The sequence below is a fragment of the Chaetodon trifascialis genome, chromosome 10, assembly GCF_039877785.1.
Source record: "Chaetodon trifascialis isolate fChaTrf1 chromosome 10, fChaTrf1.hap1, whole genome shotgun sequence".
NCBI lineage: Eukaryota > Metazoa > Chordata > Actinopteri > Chaetodontiformes > Chaetodontidae > Chaetodon > Chaetodon trifascialis.
The window spans coordinates 19,445,119-19,464,898 of NC_092065.1; the positions used below are offsets into that span (position 1 = coordinate 19,445,119).

At 43.1% G+C, this 19,780-nt stretch overlaps 1 protein-coding gene across 1 annotated transcript in view; it reads left to right on the top strand.

The window, feature by feature from the left end:
- The window catches only part of lrp5 (low density lipoprotein receptor-related protein 5), a 62,940-nt gene that overhangs the window by 39,533 nt on the left and 3,627 nt on the right, over positions 1-19,780 (top strand). The window contains exons 12-28 of the mRNA XM_070972025.1: positions 5,813-6,029; positions 6,147-6,300; positions 6,843-6,978; positions 7,282-7,526; positions 8,476-8,660; positions 10,083-10,231; positions 10,518-10,695; positions 12,201-12,397; positions 13,343-13,548; positions 13,732-13,922; positions 16,800-17,009; positions 17,136-17,261; positions 17,844-18,080; positions 18,405-18,515; positions 18,618-18,857; positions 18,948-19,090; positions 19,543-19,640. Coding sequence (XP_070828126.1) covers positions 5,813-6,029; positions 6,147-6,300; positions 6,843-6,978; positions 7,282-7,526; positions 8,476-8,660; positions 10,083-10,231; positions 10,518-10,695; positions 12,201-12,397; positions 13,343-13,548; positions 13,732-13,922; positions 16,800-17,009; positions 17,136-17,261; positions 17,844-18,080; positions 18,405-18,515; positions 18,618-18,857; positions 18,948-19,090; positions 19,543-19,640 — 3,023 coding nt within the window. The remainder of the gene's footprint in view (positions 1-5,812; positions 6,030-6,146; positions 6,301-6,842; positions 6,979-7,281; positions 7,527-8,475; positions 8,661-10,082; positions 10,232-10,517; positions 10,696-12,200; positions 12,398-13,342; positions 13,549-13,731; positions 13,923-16,799; positions 17,010-17,135; positions 17,262-17,843; positions 18,081-18,404; positions 18,516-18,617; positions 18,858-18,947; positions 19,091-19,542; positions 19,641-19,780) is intronic.

Here is a 19,780-nt window from a genome sequence, read left to right on the forward strand (position 1 = left end):
TCTCTGGACATGGAGCTCTGACCTCCTGGGGCGGCGGACACACCGACAGCTCCTTCTCTGCTGCAGCTGCTCATTAGGCTCATTTCCTCCTGCTCCATTCTCACACAGTTTATAATGACTGTTTTCTTGTACATTTTGTCCAACTATACAAAATCTAATTTAAAAAAAGGATGAGTGCACAGGAAAAGTTATCTATTATTTCCTCCCCGTATACAGGCTTTATGTCAGCTGGCACAATGAGGAAATACTGGGCTTTTAATGTCAACTTATATTGTTTTGAATGGCATATCTGAAGTTTGCTTGTAGCTATGTGCTCTTTGTATGTTAATGAATGAGTGAATAGGTCAATAATATATCACTATTGGAGAGAATCAGCAACGGACCTTTGTCCTCACATCGTTAAGGTTGTGAAATGGTTGCAGTTTGTTTATTTTTAGGCAACAAAACCACTTGGTTAGATTTAGGAAAGATTATGGCTTAAAATAAGTACATTACTGTTACATACACAATGTGACATAAGTACATTATCTAACTTCAGCACCTTACTGTCCATCTCTGGTAATTGCCCGTTAATCAAGGTTCAAAGTTCATTTGCGGTATTTTTCATTCTCCAAAATGCAAGTAGTTGAGAGTTTTTTGGGGGTTCGTGGTGAAACACCGTGCGAACCTCCTGTTTTCTGCGTGAATCCATTCATCCTCCGTGTTTCATTATGTTTATGAAGGAATATCCGTGTGTGTGAGCGTATGCGAACTGTCCTGCGACGGTCCGACTTCTCCCTGCGTGTCCGATGAGACCTTTGTTACTTTTCTGTTTGCTGTCTTTTGGCCTTTTTGTCCTTTTTTCCCCATGCCCATCAAGAAATGAGACGTTCTCACACCCAAAATAAAAAAAGACGAGGGAAAAAAAATCACTCTCCCAGAGCATAATTCTTCCTGAAAAAGCCAGTGGAGAGAAAGAGCGAGCAAGAGAGGAGGAGAGGGCAGAGAAAGGGAGTCTCTCTGCCATCTTTTCACTGGGATGGCCATGTCTAATTGTGTCACAGTGATAAATGAATAGGTTTTTTGTGGAGGGGTCAGGAACCTCCCTTGGATCAGAGGCCCATCAAAGTGAATGGTTTATTTTTTCTGTTTGCTCACCCCCACCCTCTGAATGGATATTTAAATGAGTATTCACTAAACAGATAGCTGCATACACTGCTGCTCATCACAGCAACAACCCTAATTCTTGTTATTCTGCAATTTTTTTTTTGTCCTGCATATTTTCTTCTGGCTCATAGCAACACAAAAATACTTACTGCGTGATGGCAAAATGAAATCAAAACATGTGGTACACTTGAGCAAATGTTTGTTGTGAAGTCAGTGTGAAATCCATTACTGCGGGAGCAGTTCCAGCTCTTACCAAACCCATTCCTCTGCACAATCAGTTCCTACTGTTTTCTTGTGGAAATGCAGTACATTGGAGTGCAGTGGACTATTTCCTGCGTGTGTGTTTGTGTGTGTGCCCATGTATTACTCACATTGGGAGGACCAAAGGCAGGTCCCCATAATATAAATCATTACATTTTAGGTTGTAGACTGGTGTTAAGGTTAGGTTAAGGTTAGGGTTAAGCAAGTTGTGCTTATGGTTATGGTTGGGTTAAGTGTCCAGGAAATGAATGTAAGGTTATGTAATGTCCCCAAAGGTGATGGAAGCGTGATTGTGTGTGTGCATGTGTGTGTGCGTGCTTGTGTGTGTGAACAGAGGAGTCAGTGTCTGTAGGCACCCATGCATTACTGTGACTTTCTCACTCCTTTTTTTTTGTTTCTCTTTCTCTAGTCCCCTGCTCTCCTCTTAAACTGCTCATTTTGGTACGCTCACATGTTCCTTTCTGTTCCACTGTCTAGTATTACTCAACTATATTACAAATTACATACAAATAGAGAGAAAAGTAACAGTTGCAAATGTGCATCAAAATATACACAAGCGAAAATGAGCTTCACAAACTATATAGAGAGAGAGATGAGAGAGATAAATGTTTTATCCAGTGCAAATGAAAACAGTCCTGATGTTTTATGTGCCACCGTGTGATGCCTTGCTGCTGTGCCACTGACTGAAGCAGTTCCTGTGGGCCACAAGACACAGTGCCACATCACACTGTGCACACTTACAAATGGAGTGCTTCTTGCAGAGGACAGAGTACTGCAACAAGGTGCCGTGATGCTTCTTTTCTGCCGTCTCCCAGTTTCCTTCTTGTGAACTTTGCAGGTGACAGTGTCTCCATCAAAGACTTGGTGTCATTTGTCTGATGGGATCGGATGCATCATCAGTGTATTTGCTTTAGGTGCATTCTTGCATGAGGCCTGAAATGTACCACATTCCACAACACTCTTGGCTGGTGTCGAAATGATCAACAAAGAAATGACAACTTCTCCCGAGAATGAAACTGCCCTGAAATGAAACAGCTCTTTACTGTGGAAATGGCTAAATCACTAGTCCACCCTGTTGCTGGAGTCTGAAAGCACTAAAAGCTTCACACCCAAGTTGGCCTGGTCTTCATGCCCTGTCTCAGTCCAGTTTTGGCTTTCATGGCCACCATCAGTTTGCTTCCTAGGCTGCCTCAATGCCTTGCATGCCTGTTTTATGGTGGTGTAAAGTGGCAGGGGATGGGGACAGTGGCCAGTGCGTCCCCTCTCTCAAGAAATTATACAGATACAAATGTGTCCAGATTTCTTTTCAGTCATTTATTGCTTTATTTTCTCCACTGCGTTTTGTCACCCTACCTCATATTCACACACCGAGACACACATGGACTTCTAAACTTTTGAAGTCACATTAATTACGTGCTGTCCTTACGTTCATATTGTCAATTAGTCAATTAAAAGATGCGAACCTGGGTTTATACATACTATATAGGATGAACAGCTTGGCAGCGTCGGTGCATTTACTGCCTGAGAGATGAACTGTGGTGGATTAAGACTTTATTTGGTTTCATAATAACTGACTAACTGACTAAGGCCACAAGTAAAGTGTTGTTTGTCTGGAAACAGGGACCACAGTGGAAGAATCAGAAATTATAGAAACTTGACGGGAACAAACTGCAATTTGGAAAACATGTTGAAAGACACCGCCACACTCCTGTACGCAGCAGCACCCACAGCCCTCCAGGCTACAGCAGTGTGGTAACACATTATCTCAATGTCATAGTCTGGTGGTTGTTCTAACATAGTGATATTATCTGAACAGTCATACTTCTCAGAGCAAAAGTAAAATGACTTGCAAACATTAAGCCTAGTTATTTAGTTTATCGGGTTTTAAATACTTTGTAACAGTTCAGTTGCCAGCAAGTCATCCAAAGGTCACCTCTGCTCTTGTGGTGAATATTTCTGATGTGAAAACCCACTGTAGATGATTCAAAGCAGCAGACATGTTTCTGTCTCTGTTTTGCTTGGTAGCAAGTTAGCCCCCTTTCTTAATCCCACAAACAAAGGTCAACAAAGGAGCAGCTGTCAATGAGCCTAACAACAGACCCATTTGAAATGCTGAATAAACTGGAGATTTGGGCAGTGATTTAGAAGTCTGAAACCATGCTGGTTTTAGAGAAAGATATTATCATGCTGCATTGCGTTGCCAGAGCCCTGTGTGCAATGTTAGCGTCAGTCTGACCATGGCCTTGTACCCTCAAGTCTAGTACTAGTGCTGCATAACCCAGACCACAGTAAGAAAAGAAAATACATGAACAGCTGTTACATTTCATAAACTGGCCTGTGATTTCACCGTTTGTGGGAATCTGTGAGCTTTAACATGGAAAATAGCCTGTTCAGCATCTTAATCCTGGCTCACTCAGACCAGTAGATCCCACCAGCCGCAGGCTCACTTGTATACACTGTACTGCACTCAACTATTCCCAAGCATTCAGTTTTAATTTATCAGTTTGTCATACACATATAGTGTTGCAAACTCTCCAACAGAATTCTTCCCATTTGTGAAATCTCTGGCATGGCACACTGAAGAACCGAAGGCAGCGTGTGACACACACACACGCTAACGCGCACCCTCGCGCAGGCTGCAGATGACTGTAGTGTGTCTAAAATAAAAGCTTGTGTCTATTTCAGTCGACGCAGTCCAGTAATAGCACAGGCGGTGAGGAGGAGGGCTGGACCCGAGTTCTAATTGCAGCCTTGTCAATTGCAGCTCTCACTTTCCGCCCGTAGAAATGCGTAGAGACACACACACACACACACACACACACACACACACACACACACACACACACACACACACACACACACAGCAGGAGATTTGTTGGCAGGGGTGCCTGTATCAGTTTTCAACAGCCTAGTAATAGATGCCTTGTAACTGATATGCACACACACACACACACGCAGAATACAGAAACAGGTTTTGAGAAACTGGGTGTTGTATATGTGCTTTAGTGTTGTGTGTTTCACTGAGTTTTGCCTGTGATTTTGCAATCTGTGCATCAGCAGGCCACTTTCAGTCTCACAGAATGTGGCCTCTTCGTCTGTTACTGTCAGCTGTGATTAAACAAGAATCTCAAAACTGTGTACATTATCCTGGAAGACGTAACACCAGTCTTCCTTGTGTTTCCACTATATTTTACAAATCAGGACTTAAAGCAACAGCTGGAGCAACAACGCCGTGTCATTTCACTGTGGCGTCGCTGCTGTGTGCTATGTTTGTGTTGTCAAAGCGGAGCGGTTGTTTTCTTTATCTTCTTGCGGTTTAGATGTGTAATAGATAACAGGTTTGTAGATAACAGCTGTTTTCTCAGGAAGGGCAGAAAAGAGCTAAATGTCAGCACTTTCTTGGTCCTCCTGATGTTCCATTTCAGATTGAATGGGTGGTTAAATGTGTCTGTTGAAAATATTTCTAAAAGCATACGTTGCCCAATTTCAATGTTTCAATGATTTTATGTTTCTTATTTTACCATTTTAATTGTATTTAATGCTCCAGCTTATTTTACTTTTTACTCACAAACTACTTGAATCTGTTCAACTGAGATCATCCAAGTGTGCTTACAAGCTTTCTCTTTCTCTGCAGAGCAAATGCAAAATGGGTCACCAGAATATGCTTTTTTTATACCTTGGTGGCCCACTCAAATAAACTGAAACACTGTAGCTCCCAATTTTCACCAACATTTCATCTTACTAAAAAAAGACCAGGCCCACTTGCTCCACCATGTGCTTCATGTGATTGTAGTTGAACTTGTAGCCGGTCATCGCAGAAACTCTCTGGTGGCAAAGACGGGAATAGGTTGACATTGAAATGGGTGGAAGTCCCTTTTAAAATCACTTTTCACCTGGTGTTTCCATTATTTTGTCATGCTCTGTAGATGTCAGTTATTTCTGGACACATAACTTCCTGTGAACATCCCCGTTTTCTGCCTTTTGTCTCATCAGTCAGTATCTCCCTTCATCCTGTTTCCTCCAGCTCCTCTCTTTCCTTTCCACCACTTTCCCAGCCTCTTTACCCACAACCTCTATCATATGTGCTCTTATATGACTCCCTTGATGGAAATGGACCACTCCCCTGGGAAGTCAAAGGTCAGGGTCAGCTTTAGAATAGCAACTATGAGTTGGTGGATTTGACGTATTGCTCAAGGACACTTCAGTGAAGTTGTCACCACATTCTTTTGGACATTGTTTTACCTTTGCGGGTTAATGTTTTATTCTCCACACAATGCTTGTATGTATTATATTCTACCATAGCCGGCAGGTTACAGTCAAAAGTAAGGCTGAATTTTAAACCTGCACTCTAGCTGAAGAAAAGCTCTGAAGGTTTCTCTGTGTCCTCTGTCTGTTTCCATCTCAGGTGATCAATGTGGACGGCAGTAACAGGCAGACTCTGCTGGAGGACAAGCTGCCCCATATCTTTGGTTTTACTCTCCTGGGTGATTACATCTACTGGACTGACTGGCAGAGACGCAGCATTGAGAGGGTCCACAAAGCAACGGCAGTACGAGAGATCATCATCGATCAGCTGCCGGACTTAATGGGGCTGAAGGCCACTAAAGTGACAGAGACGTACGGTAAGGAGGATGGGTTTTCAGGTGGTTTTGTAACAGGTCAGCTGTAGAACATGCTGAGCAATAATGAAAATATTTGTAGAATGCAGTGTGACATAAATATTAAATCTCTGTGTCTAGGCACAAATGGCTGTGCAGTGAACAACGGGGGATGCAGCCATCTGTGTTTCTGGTGCCGGCAGGCTGTCAGCTGTGCCTGTCCCATGGGGATGGAGCTCCTTTCAGACCTCCAGACCTGTGTGGTGCCGGAGGCCTTCCTGTTCTTCACTAACAGGTACACCTACCTGTCACCCTGCAGTAGAGCTAAAAAGACGTTCCACTGTTCCTGTTAACGGCTTCTAGAGTACTTTGCATTAATGTTGTCCATATATGTTTAGAAAATATAAGCTAAAAACAAATGACAAGTTCTCTTCACGTTTCAGACTTTTCTAAAAGCACAAAGTCCACAGAGCGATTGAAGTTTCATGATAGCTAACTGCCACCATGAACAACAGCAAGACAAAAGAGTGAGGGATATTGAATGGCCCCTCTTTCTCTTTCTTTAATTCTTTCAATGTCCGTGTCTGGACTTAGTTTCACTTCCATTTTGATTTGGTCTTGACTCAATCTCAAAAACACTCGAGAAACAAAACACTTGGACTCTCCGTCTCAGTTAAAGTGGTCTTGATTACAGCCCTGCCTTTTTATTACTCATACAGGAATAAATGGGTGTGAAAAATGGAAAAATGAGTGTTGATGAGGTTAACTTGCACTCACTTGGCAAAAATGAAAGCAGCTGTGTATTAAAAAAACATCGTCATGCTGTTTTTTCCTCAGGGACAACATCAGGAGTATCTCTTTGGGTACCAACAGCAACGACGTGGCCATTCCTCTGACCGGAGTTAAAGAGGCCTCGGCTCTCGACTTTGATGTGTCTGAAAGAAGAATATACTGGACAGACATACAGGCCAAGGTGAGCTGGGCTGCAGAAATTGACTGAAGTTTGAGTTTGAATTTGAATTTAAATTAAAAATTGTATTTACAAAATGGTATTTAAAATGTGTGTTTTCATATAAGGTCAATAACATCGTCAATTTTGAATTAAATCCTGACACAGAGAGAAGGAATTTGTATTGAATCAAATCAAATCAAAGCAGATTCCCTCCCTAAGAGGAAAGCTGAGATTTGTTGAGATTAATTTGGGGTTTTCACCTCAAGTTGTGTTGTCTTTCTATTTTCCTCTCACTCCCATTTCACTCCTTTCTCTTTGTCTCAGACGATCAGCAGAGCATACATGAATGGCAGCTCTGTAGAACACGTCATCGAGTTCGGACTGGACTACCCAGAGGGCATGGCAGTCGACTGGATGGGTCGTAACATCTACTGGGCTGATACAGGCACTAACCGTATCGAGGTGGCTCGGCTGGACGGCCAGTACCGGCAGGTTCTGGTCTGTAAGGATCTTGACAACCCGCGTTCACTGGACAACCCGCGGTCACTCGCACTGGACCCAGCCAATGGGTAAGGATTTGAACTATGCTCTTTTTTTAAACCTGTATGGCATTTAATTTGTGCAACATCTACAGCCTTGTCGATTGACTTCCCTCATGTATTCTTTCATTGCTCTTAATTTTCCACCTCCAGCATGGACAGTGTTGTGTGAGATACAGTGTATGTCATTACAAAGCTGCAGCTGCAAACAGCTGAACAGTTAATGAGAACAGTTCGTGGAGCAGCCCTAAGGAAGTGATTCACTATCGGACACCTGTTTTACACTGGAGGTCCGCATCTCTCAAGGGTATGAGCTGGTGCCAGTGACTTCATGTGGCGTGTCTCTTCACTCCATCTGAGGTAGTGGGAGTGTAGCAATGTCATTGTGCTGGTATGTTGGCACAACAGCCAGCATCCCACCTCTTTTCCCCTGTAACCTCCAGCTGACGGAGGGATGATTCTATTAAACCTGTTTGTTAACAAAGCTGACATTTCACTGTTCATCCTCAGCCAAACCACCCTGAGACACTCCGATCTTCCTCTGTGTGAGTCTGTGTACGTGTGTGTGAGTCTTTGCGTGTGTGTGTGTTTGTATGAGTACCTGTGCCAGCGTGTCAAATTCCCTAACACGTGTCACTCACTGGATGATGTCCTGATGATGTCATGGCCCAGAGCTGTCAACACGCTTTCCTGGAGGCATCTGATGTCATTTTATGATCACATACCACGCTCACACGTTAATAAAAATAATAAAAGCAAAGTTGTCTTCTGTTGAACTTAACAAAACAAAAGTTACAAAGTGGAAACAGGTGCCCCTTCTGGAATAGATGATCCAATTCAATAAATATTCTGTTAGAAAAAAAAAAAACGATACTGAAACTACCTCAACCACTGTTTGATAAGTATGTACCATACAGAGATCGGTACTGTACATGTCATATGCAGTGTCACATCCTGAAATAGTGTTTTGTCTCCACAGCTACATGTACTGGACAGAGTGGGGCGGGCGACCGCGGATAGCCAGAGCGTACATGGATGGCAGCACCATCACGACCCTGGTGGATAAAGTGGGCCGGGCCAATGGGCTGACCATTGACTACGTGGACCATCGACTCTACTGGACTGACTTGGACACATGCATGATTGAAAGCACCAACATGCAAGGTTTGCTACCTAGGTGGAGCAGAGCGCTCCAGTTTGTAATCCCACTGTGTACTTTTGCCCAGCAGCTGAAAGCAAGACATGGGAACTTCTTGGTTGTTGAGGAGCTGCAGTGTTTATTCATGCGCAAACTGTAACCCACACTGTACATCAGACCAGCTCTCAATTGTCACTCTCTCTCTTGCTGAGTCACACACACACTATGCACACACACTCTGCCCTATTTCTGTTGATGGAAAAATTAGATCAGGAATATTCACACATATCAAAGGAAAAACCACATGCTGCACAGTAAATTTGGCTGCTCCCTTGCTGCTTGACGCTTTGAAATTTGTGGGCAAGATGGGAGGACAGTCACCTCAGTGTTGCCGCCGTCTTGATGTGATGTGTGGTGTAGACTTGGGGCAAGCCATCTAGTGAGGAATGTCTTACACTTTGTCAATGAAAAAAACAATGAGATACAGTCCAAAATTGTGGCTCCCTGATTCTTTCATTGATGCCACCTGCCCCAACCATGCTATTTTATGTTAAGATTCATGCCACGCTCTCTAAATGAGCTTATGATCACTGTGGTGCACCTCGTAGATGTAATGCCTCCTAAATTTCTCTGTGAAGTAATGACTGCCCCTCGGTTGCTCTCAGTATCTAACAGTTCTTTATCCTCTGGCTGCGTCCCAGAATATGTGAAGACTGTTTGTGTGCAACCACTCATTAAAAAAATCCAGCCTCAATCCATCAGAATGCAGCAATTACAGACCAATTTCAAAATTACCTTTTTTTGCAAAAGTCTTTAAGAAGAGTGTCTCCACTACAGCCCCTCAAAACATTGAGACAAAACAACATTTAGGAAAAAATTCAGTTCAGAATGCAGACAGCATCTCTGGATCGGAGGTCTATACTGAGACTAATTTTACTCTCTATGTTGTCTATGTCTGTGTTCCCTCTTGGCCACATTATTCATAGGCATGAAATTTCTGCTACTGCTACTGATGGCACACAGCTGTATTACCTAATGAAGACAGTCTTACAAATTGTCCAGCAGATATTAGATTTTCTCAAACTAAAATATTGACCTACACCCAGCCGCTTGTGAGATCATGAGGAGAGGGACAAAATGAATAAATTAGACTCTTTCTTTCTTAAACATGTTGATTTTTATTGCTGAATAGAGAGAATCTTTCTGGACTTGAAACTGCATCTCATGGTCTGCTAAGTGAACCTTGACTAAAGATTGCTTAATGGTTTAATGGCAATATACGATACATCCAAAGTGGAAATCCATTCATCAAATAAATGATGTAGTTGGCAGTATTGGTTTAGACACCCACCAAGGAGTGCAATTTCATGCTGCCATGATGCTGGCATGATGACATTGCTGTAGTTGACAAGATGAATAGTTGTATTGATGTTGTTGATCTTCTGCAGGTCTTCAGAGGGAGATCATAGTAGACGACCTCCCTCACCCCTTTGGTCTGACTCAGTACCGGGATTTTATCTACTGGACTGATTTTAACCTGCGAAGTATTGAACGGGCAGACAAACGCAGCGGACTCAACCGTACTGTGGTGCTGCAGGTATGGAACCAGTTTAATTTATGGGTGAATTGTCAGCAAATTCAGTAACCCAAATGTTTGATTTTACTGTTGGTGCTCCCTTTCATTAACTTTTTGGGACATGCTTTATACCTTGACAGGGGGCATTTTTGCTATTAAAATGATCGCTTTTTGGGACATGCTTTATACCTTGACAGGGGGCATTTTTGCTATTAAAATGATCGCTAAAAATATCAGACAGTCACAATACTGTATACTCAGTGCAGAGATACTGACTGTTACCACTGTTACATCACTGTGTCTTCAGGGCCAGTTGGAGTTGATGCTGGACATCCTGGTGTTCCACTCGTCCCGTCAGGAGGGTACCAACGAGTGCTCACATAACAACGGCAACTGTGCCCACCTTTGCCTCGCCACACCCGCTGGTGCCCAGTGCCGCTGTGCCTCCCACTACACTTTGAACACTGATGGACGAAACTGTAGCTGTAAGTACAGAACTGCTGGGATTCAGAGAGAAACACAAGATTGTGTGGGAATGGAAGGCCACTGGCTTGAATCCCAAGACTGGCTGTAAAGACAAATGAGAAACATCCCTGCCTTTAATAACTCGAGTTGAGGTGTCCTTGAACAGTAAAATAACAGTTAAATAAGAAGGTAAGATATGACCAGTCATTGGTAAACAAAATTGGAAGTTGAGCATAAAGAAAAACAGGTTCCTGTTTCAGTGCCAAGTGCACAGTAAACAAGCTGGAATTAACAGGCATGTTGGTTTAGCAAAGCTAGTGTTGAAACTTAAAAATAGAATAGAAGGTTAGTCCAAGGTTAGCACTGTTTGAATTGGACAGCAGAATATCAGCCGAACAAAATCACAGTTAAAACCTATTCAGTCCAATCACTGAGTAGACTGCAGAGGGCCCAAAGGAAAAATGGCCTCCCAAAATATTTAGATTTGCATATCTTGGAAATTTAATGAATGGAAACTGTATTGCTGTTGAAAAGGAGAAAGTGAGAGCAGTATGTGAGCATGACATGATTCTGTTGTGGTACTGCTGGAGTTCAAGTAACATGAAGGAAGCATTGAGTTTGTTGAGATGATTGAAAGAGGAACAGAGTAAACATGATCAAATACATTTATAAAACAAAGGGAAAAAAGAATAAAGGCTGGTCTCTTAAAGAAGCCTGTTTCAAATAAAGGCATGTTTCTGTCTGCAGTGGGGAAAATAAAGGCCCCTGTTTCGGGATTTATAGTACAGTTGCTCCAGCTGAGCTCCACACTCACCAGCAGTAGAAGACTGTGGTCGAACACGATCAAAGCACATCTATACAAGAAGCTTCAGTGCTATTAATTTTAGCATCAATGAGAAGCGTAGATTTGGCAGCACTTCTTTCCTCTCCCCATTAAAACAGTACAGGTCCAGGTACTTATAACAGTTCACAATTGAGTTGCAAAATATCCACAGTGAGATGGAATGAAATTTGTACGTGTATGTGTAATTGTGTGTTTGCCCTCTGATGGACATGGCCCCATGTTTAAGGGGTTTCCCTGCTTTTCTGCTTAAATGCAGCCTTATTTGGGAGTCAAAAACAAATGGAACAGAAGTAAGTTAAAAGGATTAACCTCAGTTGACTTTTTGTGAAAATATGCACACGCGTGCGCACACACACACATGCACACACACACACATTGAAATCCAGCATACTTTTGTTGTTTCCAAAGAGGCCCTCCACACTTCCTCAGCTCTGGGGAACATCATTCAGAGCGTTTTCAGCTGTTCTGATGTCATGCTGTGTGTGTGCGTATGTGTGTGTGTGAGTTTAGGCATGGTGTTCTGGGTTTTGACCCTGCGTATTTGTCTTTATATTTCACAATATGCATTGAGTAAACTTCAACCCTCCTTTAGTGAGAAAGAACACTGTGTCCGCTCAGCGCACTCACTCTTTCTCCATTCCTTCATCCATCATCCTCTCCTTCTCGCTTCTCTGTCTGCAGCTCCCTCTAGTTTCCTGCTTTTCAGTCAGAAGGCCAGTATCAGCAGGATGGTTTTGGGAGAGCAGAGTCCGGACATCATCCTGCCCATCCACGTCCTGAGGAACGTCCGAGCTGTCAGCTACGACCCGCTGGACCAGCTGGTCTACTGGCTGGATGGACGACAGAACATACGCAGGGCCAGAGATGATGGAGCCCTGGTAAATCTCAACCTGAAACATACACTGACACTGTATGACACCTATAAGGATGCTAATGGATAGTAGTGGATGCAACATGTTAGACAGGATCCTCAACATGTTTCTCCTTAAACTCAGTTGCTTACTATTTTAGAAACATCTGATCTAACCATTAGTAAAGGTGTTCTCACTTCAATAATAATGATGCTCTGCTGTAGGCCAGTAAATTATGCACACAGCATTAGTTGGCTACCAAGTTTACCCTGCTCCCTCACCCCAAAACGAAGCGTCTTATAGAGGATTCTCCTCACAAAGACCAAATCTAATCAAGCAGGTGTTTTTCATCATTCGGAAAACACCTGGAATTTCGCAAATCTTGGGAATACCAGGACTTAAAACAAGGAAGAATTTTACGTGTGTACTGTGCTTGATTTTCATCCACATTTTCGAATGTGTGAATGAAAGAAGAAATCACGTTGAGCCTTTAACAGTGGGACAGCCCTGTAAGCCTGTAATGATGTCTTAGTCTTAAAATGCAGACTTTGATGGAGCAAACCTCTAAATTGGGACACAGCTGGAGTTTGACGCTTTTAGTCAGTAATTTTAGTATCCACAGCAAACAAATAAACTGAGAGATGGAAACTCCAAATAAAAGAAAAAAGCTCTGAGGCCCAGTGAAACAAGTTTTACTCACATGAAGCTTTGATAAAAATCATCCCACATCACAATGATACGACTAAATAAAAAGGCAACATATTGCAATCGAAACTGGCTTCATTTGCTCCATCCTATCACAATAAAGACTAAAATCAGCCACAAGAATTATCCTAACCTATGCAGCTTCATAGAAAGATGAACACTGCAGCTATATGCACACTGATAGATCGACTGTGGTCGTGAGACAGAGAGCAGTTTGTAAAGCTTTACATGAATTTGAATAAAACTTGTGGCCGTGTTTGCCTCCAGTCTTCCATGATAGTGAGCAGCAGTGTTCAACCAGTGGACAACCAGCTTCATGACCTGAGCCTGGACCCCTACAGCCGCCACATTTACTGGACCTGTGAGACAACCAACACCATCAACGTCCAGAGGATGGACGGACACACCGTGGGCGTGGTCCTGAAGGACGACACCGATAAGCCACGGGCCATCGTGGTCAACGCGGAGAAAGGGTGAGCTCGTTTTCATTTTGGTGGCTGCAGATGGTTCCACAAAATAAATCCCTGGTTACCTTAAGATATGTTCTGTTATATGTATGAGCTGTGTAACTGTGGACTTACTGTTATATCCCAGTGACACAATGAGCACGGGCAGTTGTAACATCCTATATAAACGTGTCTGTGTCCCCTCTGCAGGTACATGTATTTCACCACAGTGCAGGAGCGCTCAGCAAAGATCGAAGGAGCCAGTCTGGATGGGACAGAGAGAGAGTCTCTGTTCACCACTGGTCTGATCAGACCAGTAGCTCTGGCTCTGGACAATAAACTAGGAAAACTGTTCTGGGTTGACGCTGACCTCAAACGCATTGAGAGCAGTGACCTGACAGGTGAGTTAGCATACACAGAAATAACTCAAATAAAGACGTGGAATAAGTATTATGTTATTGCCCAGTTTAAGGAAATGAAGAGTAGCACTACCAGACATACCAGAAATTTAGACTGTATTGACAGTATAACAAGATGACTAAGCTGTCTAATGTGACACTCAGTGAAATATATAGCAATCATCAAAGATTGAAAGATACTGGAATGTGTTTGATCTAATCCACTTTATGAAAAAGTTCTCACCAAAGGTCATGGTAATGGAGACTATAAACAACATGTTTAAAGAAAGCCTTATCTCTGTGGTTGGAGAAATCAGGTGATAGTTCAACAGAGTGCTGATTGTAAAACAACTTGAATTAACGTTCTTGCTCCACTTCTTCCCTGATTGTTCCCTGTCCTCGAGATCGTTGACTACCAGGACTTATTTATAACCACGTGCAGCCACATGGAAAACATGACCAAAAACAGACATTTACTGAAGCCATTCCTCACTCAGATTGATATTATATTTGCTGAACTGAGACCAAAGAACACAGACTGAGACAGATACTGCAGCACTGTTTTGTCTTTTTTTTGGTCTGATGGGTCGAGCCAACTCCAAACAGCCATTTTTCATATTGAGAAGCAAATCGACTATTGGTGATGAGTGCAATAAGTTAAGAATGCCTGTTGCTTTTCTAGCCACTGACAGTACAGTGTATGGGTTGAAAATAATATTTCAGTCTTGACCTTTGCAAACAACCTTCATATTTATAGTTGATATAGCATGTGATATACCAGCATTGTGTCAATTTAGACAAAAGGAGAAAGCTTATGCACGGTAAGCCATCCTTAATTAATGGTCAGTCATAAGCCCACAAGCTTGAGGATTGAGAGCGATTGATATGTGGAGCATGAAGATGGATACTCAAACAGCTGCTCTCCATCAAGGCGCAGTCTCCGTCCTTCAAGAGTTACCACAGCCTGCTGGCTCGCAAAGTACCAACTGTACTGATGACCCAGAGCAAGTGGGAGAGAGAGAGAGAAATTTAAAAATGAATGTGTTCGCCTTTGAGAATTTGTTGTCTAAGTGTGAGGATCAGTGGGGACTGGGAGTGGGTGGAGCTTGTCGGTTCAGTGGTGCGACTGGGTGACTGGGTAACTTGATACTAAGCTGCCAACTCGAGTTGAGCAGCTCTCAAACAGATTGGGTTCTTCTTAACAAGCCCTCAGGAAAAGCACTGGGCCATGAGGTTAATGTGACATAGTGGTCAAACTGTGTAATTACAACTTCCTGGTCAGACAGACCAGAGCACAGGTCTCAAACTCATTCCACAAAGGGCCGAGTGGCTGAAAGTTTTCTTTCCAACCAAGCAGCAGCACAACAGACTTGACTCATTTCATTAGCTGATCTCAGTCTTCAGACAGCTGATTGGTCAGACTGCGTGCTCTTGATTGGTTGGAGGAAAAACCTGCAGCCACACGGCCCTTTTCTCTAGAGAATTCCTGGACAACCCTATTACCTCAGATTAATTAAAAAGTGTTATCATGTGTATGCAGAGCGTCCAGGTGCAGATGGTTTTCCTATAGAATTTTATCAGAAATTTTCTCCAAAACCTTTCCCTTACTTACTGTATTTGATGATAGCTTAGATTCATCAACCCTCTGTCAGACGTCAGCATCCTTACTTTTGAAAAAAAGGCAAGGATCCTTTGAATTGCTCCTCCTACCATCCGATAAGACACTGCTGGCTCTCCGCCTGGAGTCTATCTTGTCCACTATTATTTCCTCAGAGAGAACATTCTGTTTTTAATGACAAGCATGTATTAAATATCTGTTGGACTTCATCTTCGTCACAGCATCCAGACGTTCTTCTGTCCTTGGACACTGAAAAGGCCTTTGATCGTGTTGAATGGGGTACCTGTTTATGTTCCCTGGCAGTTTGGCTTCAGGGACTGTGGTTGTGTATCTTGCCTGTGGCCCCAGTTGGGACAAGACAGGGGTGTGTTATCTCCACTGCTTTTTGCATTGGTTATGGAGGCCCTGGCAACCTCAGCTTGGCACTGTACAGATATTAAGGGGATTTCTAGAGCAAACCAGTAACACAAACTCTCATTATATGTACACAATGTCCTTCTCTATGTGTCTGATCTTCCCTTGTCCATCCCACATATCCTCAACACTCAAAGAGTTTGGTAGATTTTCAGGATACAGACTTTTTGATAAAATTAAGCTTACTGATTGCCACTGCTGCCAGCCAAATTTCTTTCTATTTTCTACTGTTAAAAATAGCATATAATAAACTGAGTTATCTATATTTTGTTATAGAATCACACTCTCATCTCCAAAAGGCCAATTTTTCTTCACTTCTGGATTGTACCCAACAGGATCTTACTCACTGGTCCACAACGCCCTTATCACTGGACGAAGTAACACAATTAAAATGAACATTCTTCCAAAGTTCTTACATTTACGCTTGTGTTTTCCAGGCTTCACCTCAAATGACTTCTTTAAAAAGCCTGACAGCCTTAGTTTGTTATTGATTTGGGATATTAAAACAGCTCTGGAAATTATTTTTACAAGGGCAGCAAATATCAAAAACCTATTGTAACTTGTGCCCAGTTGCAGCCAGCATCTGTTCCCAGCCTAGCTCATAGCTGATTCATTTGATTAGTGGTTCAGAAAGGAAGTTATGGGGCTGTTGTATAAAGAGGACATATTTATGTCCTTACATCACATTTGCTGTACCACCTCATAATTTATTCCATTTCTTACAAATTAGACACTTTATACAAAGTCAGTTTAATCTCAATTTCCTTCTCTGCCACAAAAACCTTCTCTTTTTTAGAGATTTTTAAGACTATTTTCATATTCTTATGAAAGCATTCTGTCTCTCCCAGGAGCCAATCGCATCGTCCTCCAGGACTCCAACATTCTCCAGCCAATGGGACTGACAGTTCTGGGAGATCACCTGTACTGGATCGACCGGCAGCAGCAGATGATAGAGCGGGTGGACAAACTGACTGGAGATGGACGCACACGCATACAGGGACGGATATCATACCTGACCTCCATCCACGCTGTGGAAGAGATGGATCCACATGAGTTTGGTATGGACCTCTGTTACTGCCACACGCACATGAAGAGTAGCTCATTGCAAGGTCATATTAGTGGAGCTTTGTCGAGGTAGTGGTTTGTGTTTGCCTGTTTTAGTAACAACTGTTTCATTTCTCCAGCATCGCACCCTTGTTCCCGTGACAACGGGGGCTGTTCTCACATCTGCATTGCTAAGGGTGATGGCACACCTCGCTGCTCCTGTCCGATGCACCTGGTGTTACTGCAGGACCTGCTGCACTGTGGAGGTGAACATAAAACCATACCCACAGGATTATGGTGCAGTCAGACTTAAAGTCATTTCTATGAGTAACAAGGCAAGAACTGAAGTGAACCCACACTCCTCCTTTGCTGCACACAAGGTTCAACCTGATTAAACTTTGGCACATGAAATCACTTGGCTCTCCAGTGTACTCCTGGTTTTATAGTTCTGCAAATCCATGATGACATACTAGAAGCAGCAGAGAAGAAGGATTGCTGTGTGGCTGCAGTGAGTGTAAGGACATTGACAGAGGTTACTGAAATGATAAAACGCTGTGTTATTGAACACCTTTGTGGACTGCTGTTGTTAGCATGCTAGTCAAGCTAGCTACCAGAGTTTATCTTTACAACCCAGCCCACTATTTCTCATCCCCACTGATTTTGGTCTGACTGCTTCAGGATCTTCACACACTGAAGGCTGTGATCTCTCCTGACATTCAGTGGTCACTCCTTTCATCTACATTCAGTGTTAAATGTGTCACTGCTCCTCACTCTTTGTCTTTTTCTCCTCTTCCTCTCTTCCTCCTCCACACTGTGAACACATGTCGCCTACTCCTCCTCTCTCTCAGAGCCTCCCACCTGCTCCACAGAGCAGTTCACCTGCTCCACAGGGGAGATTGACTGTATTCCTATGGCCTGGCGCTGTGACGGCTTCCCTGAATGTGACGACAGCAGTGATGAGGAGAACTGCCCCGTTTGCTCAGCTTTCCAGTTCCAGTGTGATAAAGGAGGCTGCATTGATGCCCAAAGGCGCTGCAATGGTGAACCGGATTGTGCTGATCACTCTGACGAGCAGGACTGTGAAAGTAGGTTTAAACTCACTTACTTAGCATTTAATTTATTTTATTTATTTTTATTAAATTAACATTTGAACGCACGATTAGCCCAGATAATGCAGCCTCACTGTCCTCCTTATTGTTCTGAAAGAATACATAGAAATAAAGTTTAAATGCAACTTTGCCATGCCCACCACAGAATCATAAATACTACAGATGTATTATTTTTTTATTTATTTTTATTTTTTCAAATTAGTGCATGATCTGATATCTCAAGAATGTGCCAAGCATGTTGTCGTACAAATCCGTGTCATTAGTAAGAAATTGACATGTTTGTTTCTTGCTCTCCTCCAGTCATCTGCCCTCCTAACCAGTTTCGCTGTGGTGACAACCAGTGTATCACCAAGAAACAACAGTGTGACAATTACTCTGACTGTCCCGATGGATCAGACGAGCTCGCCTGTGGTAAAAACACTGAAAACGCTCGTGCACACATCATGTTTCTGCTTAAGTCCTTCCTTCAAAATTGTCACTGACTCTTGCCTCCTTCTTTTCTTTTTCTTTTAGAGTATGTGTCTCCTCCCTCCAGTGGAATCCCTAATACTGGGCCGAACACCATCGGTCCAGTCATTGCCATCATCCTGCTTGTCTTCGTGATCGGGGGAGCTTATTTTGTCTGCCAGCGTGTCGTGTGTCGACGCTACAAGGGCCCCAGTGGGACTTTTCCTCATGAGTACATTAGTGGTACGCCCCATGTGCCCCTCAACTTCATCGCCCCTAGCAGCTCCCAGCATGGCACCTTCCAAGGTAAGATCGGACACACGGCAGAAGTGGTGCTAAACTTACCGCACTACTCATGTGTAATGGGATTTGTAAAACGTGAACTGCTGTGTGCAGGTATTTCCTGTGGAAAGTCCATTATGAGTTCAGTCAGCCTGATGGGCAGCAGCAGCAGTGGGGCTCCTCTCTATGACAGGAACCATGTGACTGGAGCCTCATCGAGCAGCTCATCATCTACCAAGGGAGCCTTCTACCCTCAGGTACACACACAGATACACACAGATACACACACATACACACACACACGTTAGGTTTCCATCACTTTTTGGCACATTACATAGACTTACATTAATTTCCTGGAGATTTAACCTAACCATAACCACTACTTGCATAGCCCTAACTCTTAACCTTACCCTAACCTTAACACACACACACACACACACACACACACATGTTGTGTTTTTATCACTTGTGGGGACATTACATAGACTTGCATTCATTTCCTATTCCTAACCCTATACCTAACCTAATGATGTACATTAAGGGCACCTGCATTTTGTCCCCATAAGGCAGGTGAGTCCCCACAATGTGACTGTGTAAACAGATTTTTGTGCCCACAACGTGATAAATACCAGGTCACACAGTCTGCATGCACACTGTTTGCTGTTTCCTCTCCACAGTTAGGTAACAGGCAGATATTTTCTGTTTGTAGATCCTGAACCCTCCTCCGTCCCCAGCTACTGACCGCTCTCTCTACAACACAGAGGTCTTCTATTCCTCCAACAGTCCATCCACCACCAGATCATACAGGTAACACACTCACACAGTGTGGTGACACACACAGATGGACCATTTCCATCTCACCAGAAAATGTTTGAAAAGGTTGCAGCTGCATCAAGGGTTGGCTTTTCTGTTTGCCTTTTGTTGTCTTTTTGTCGATGTTTTGCAAA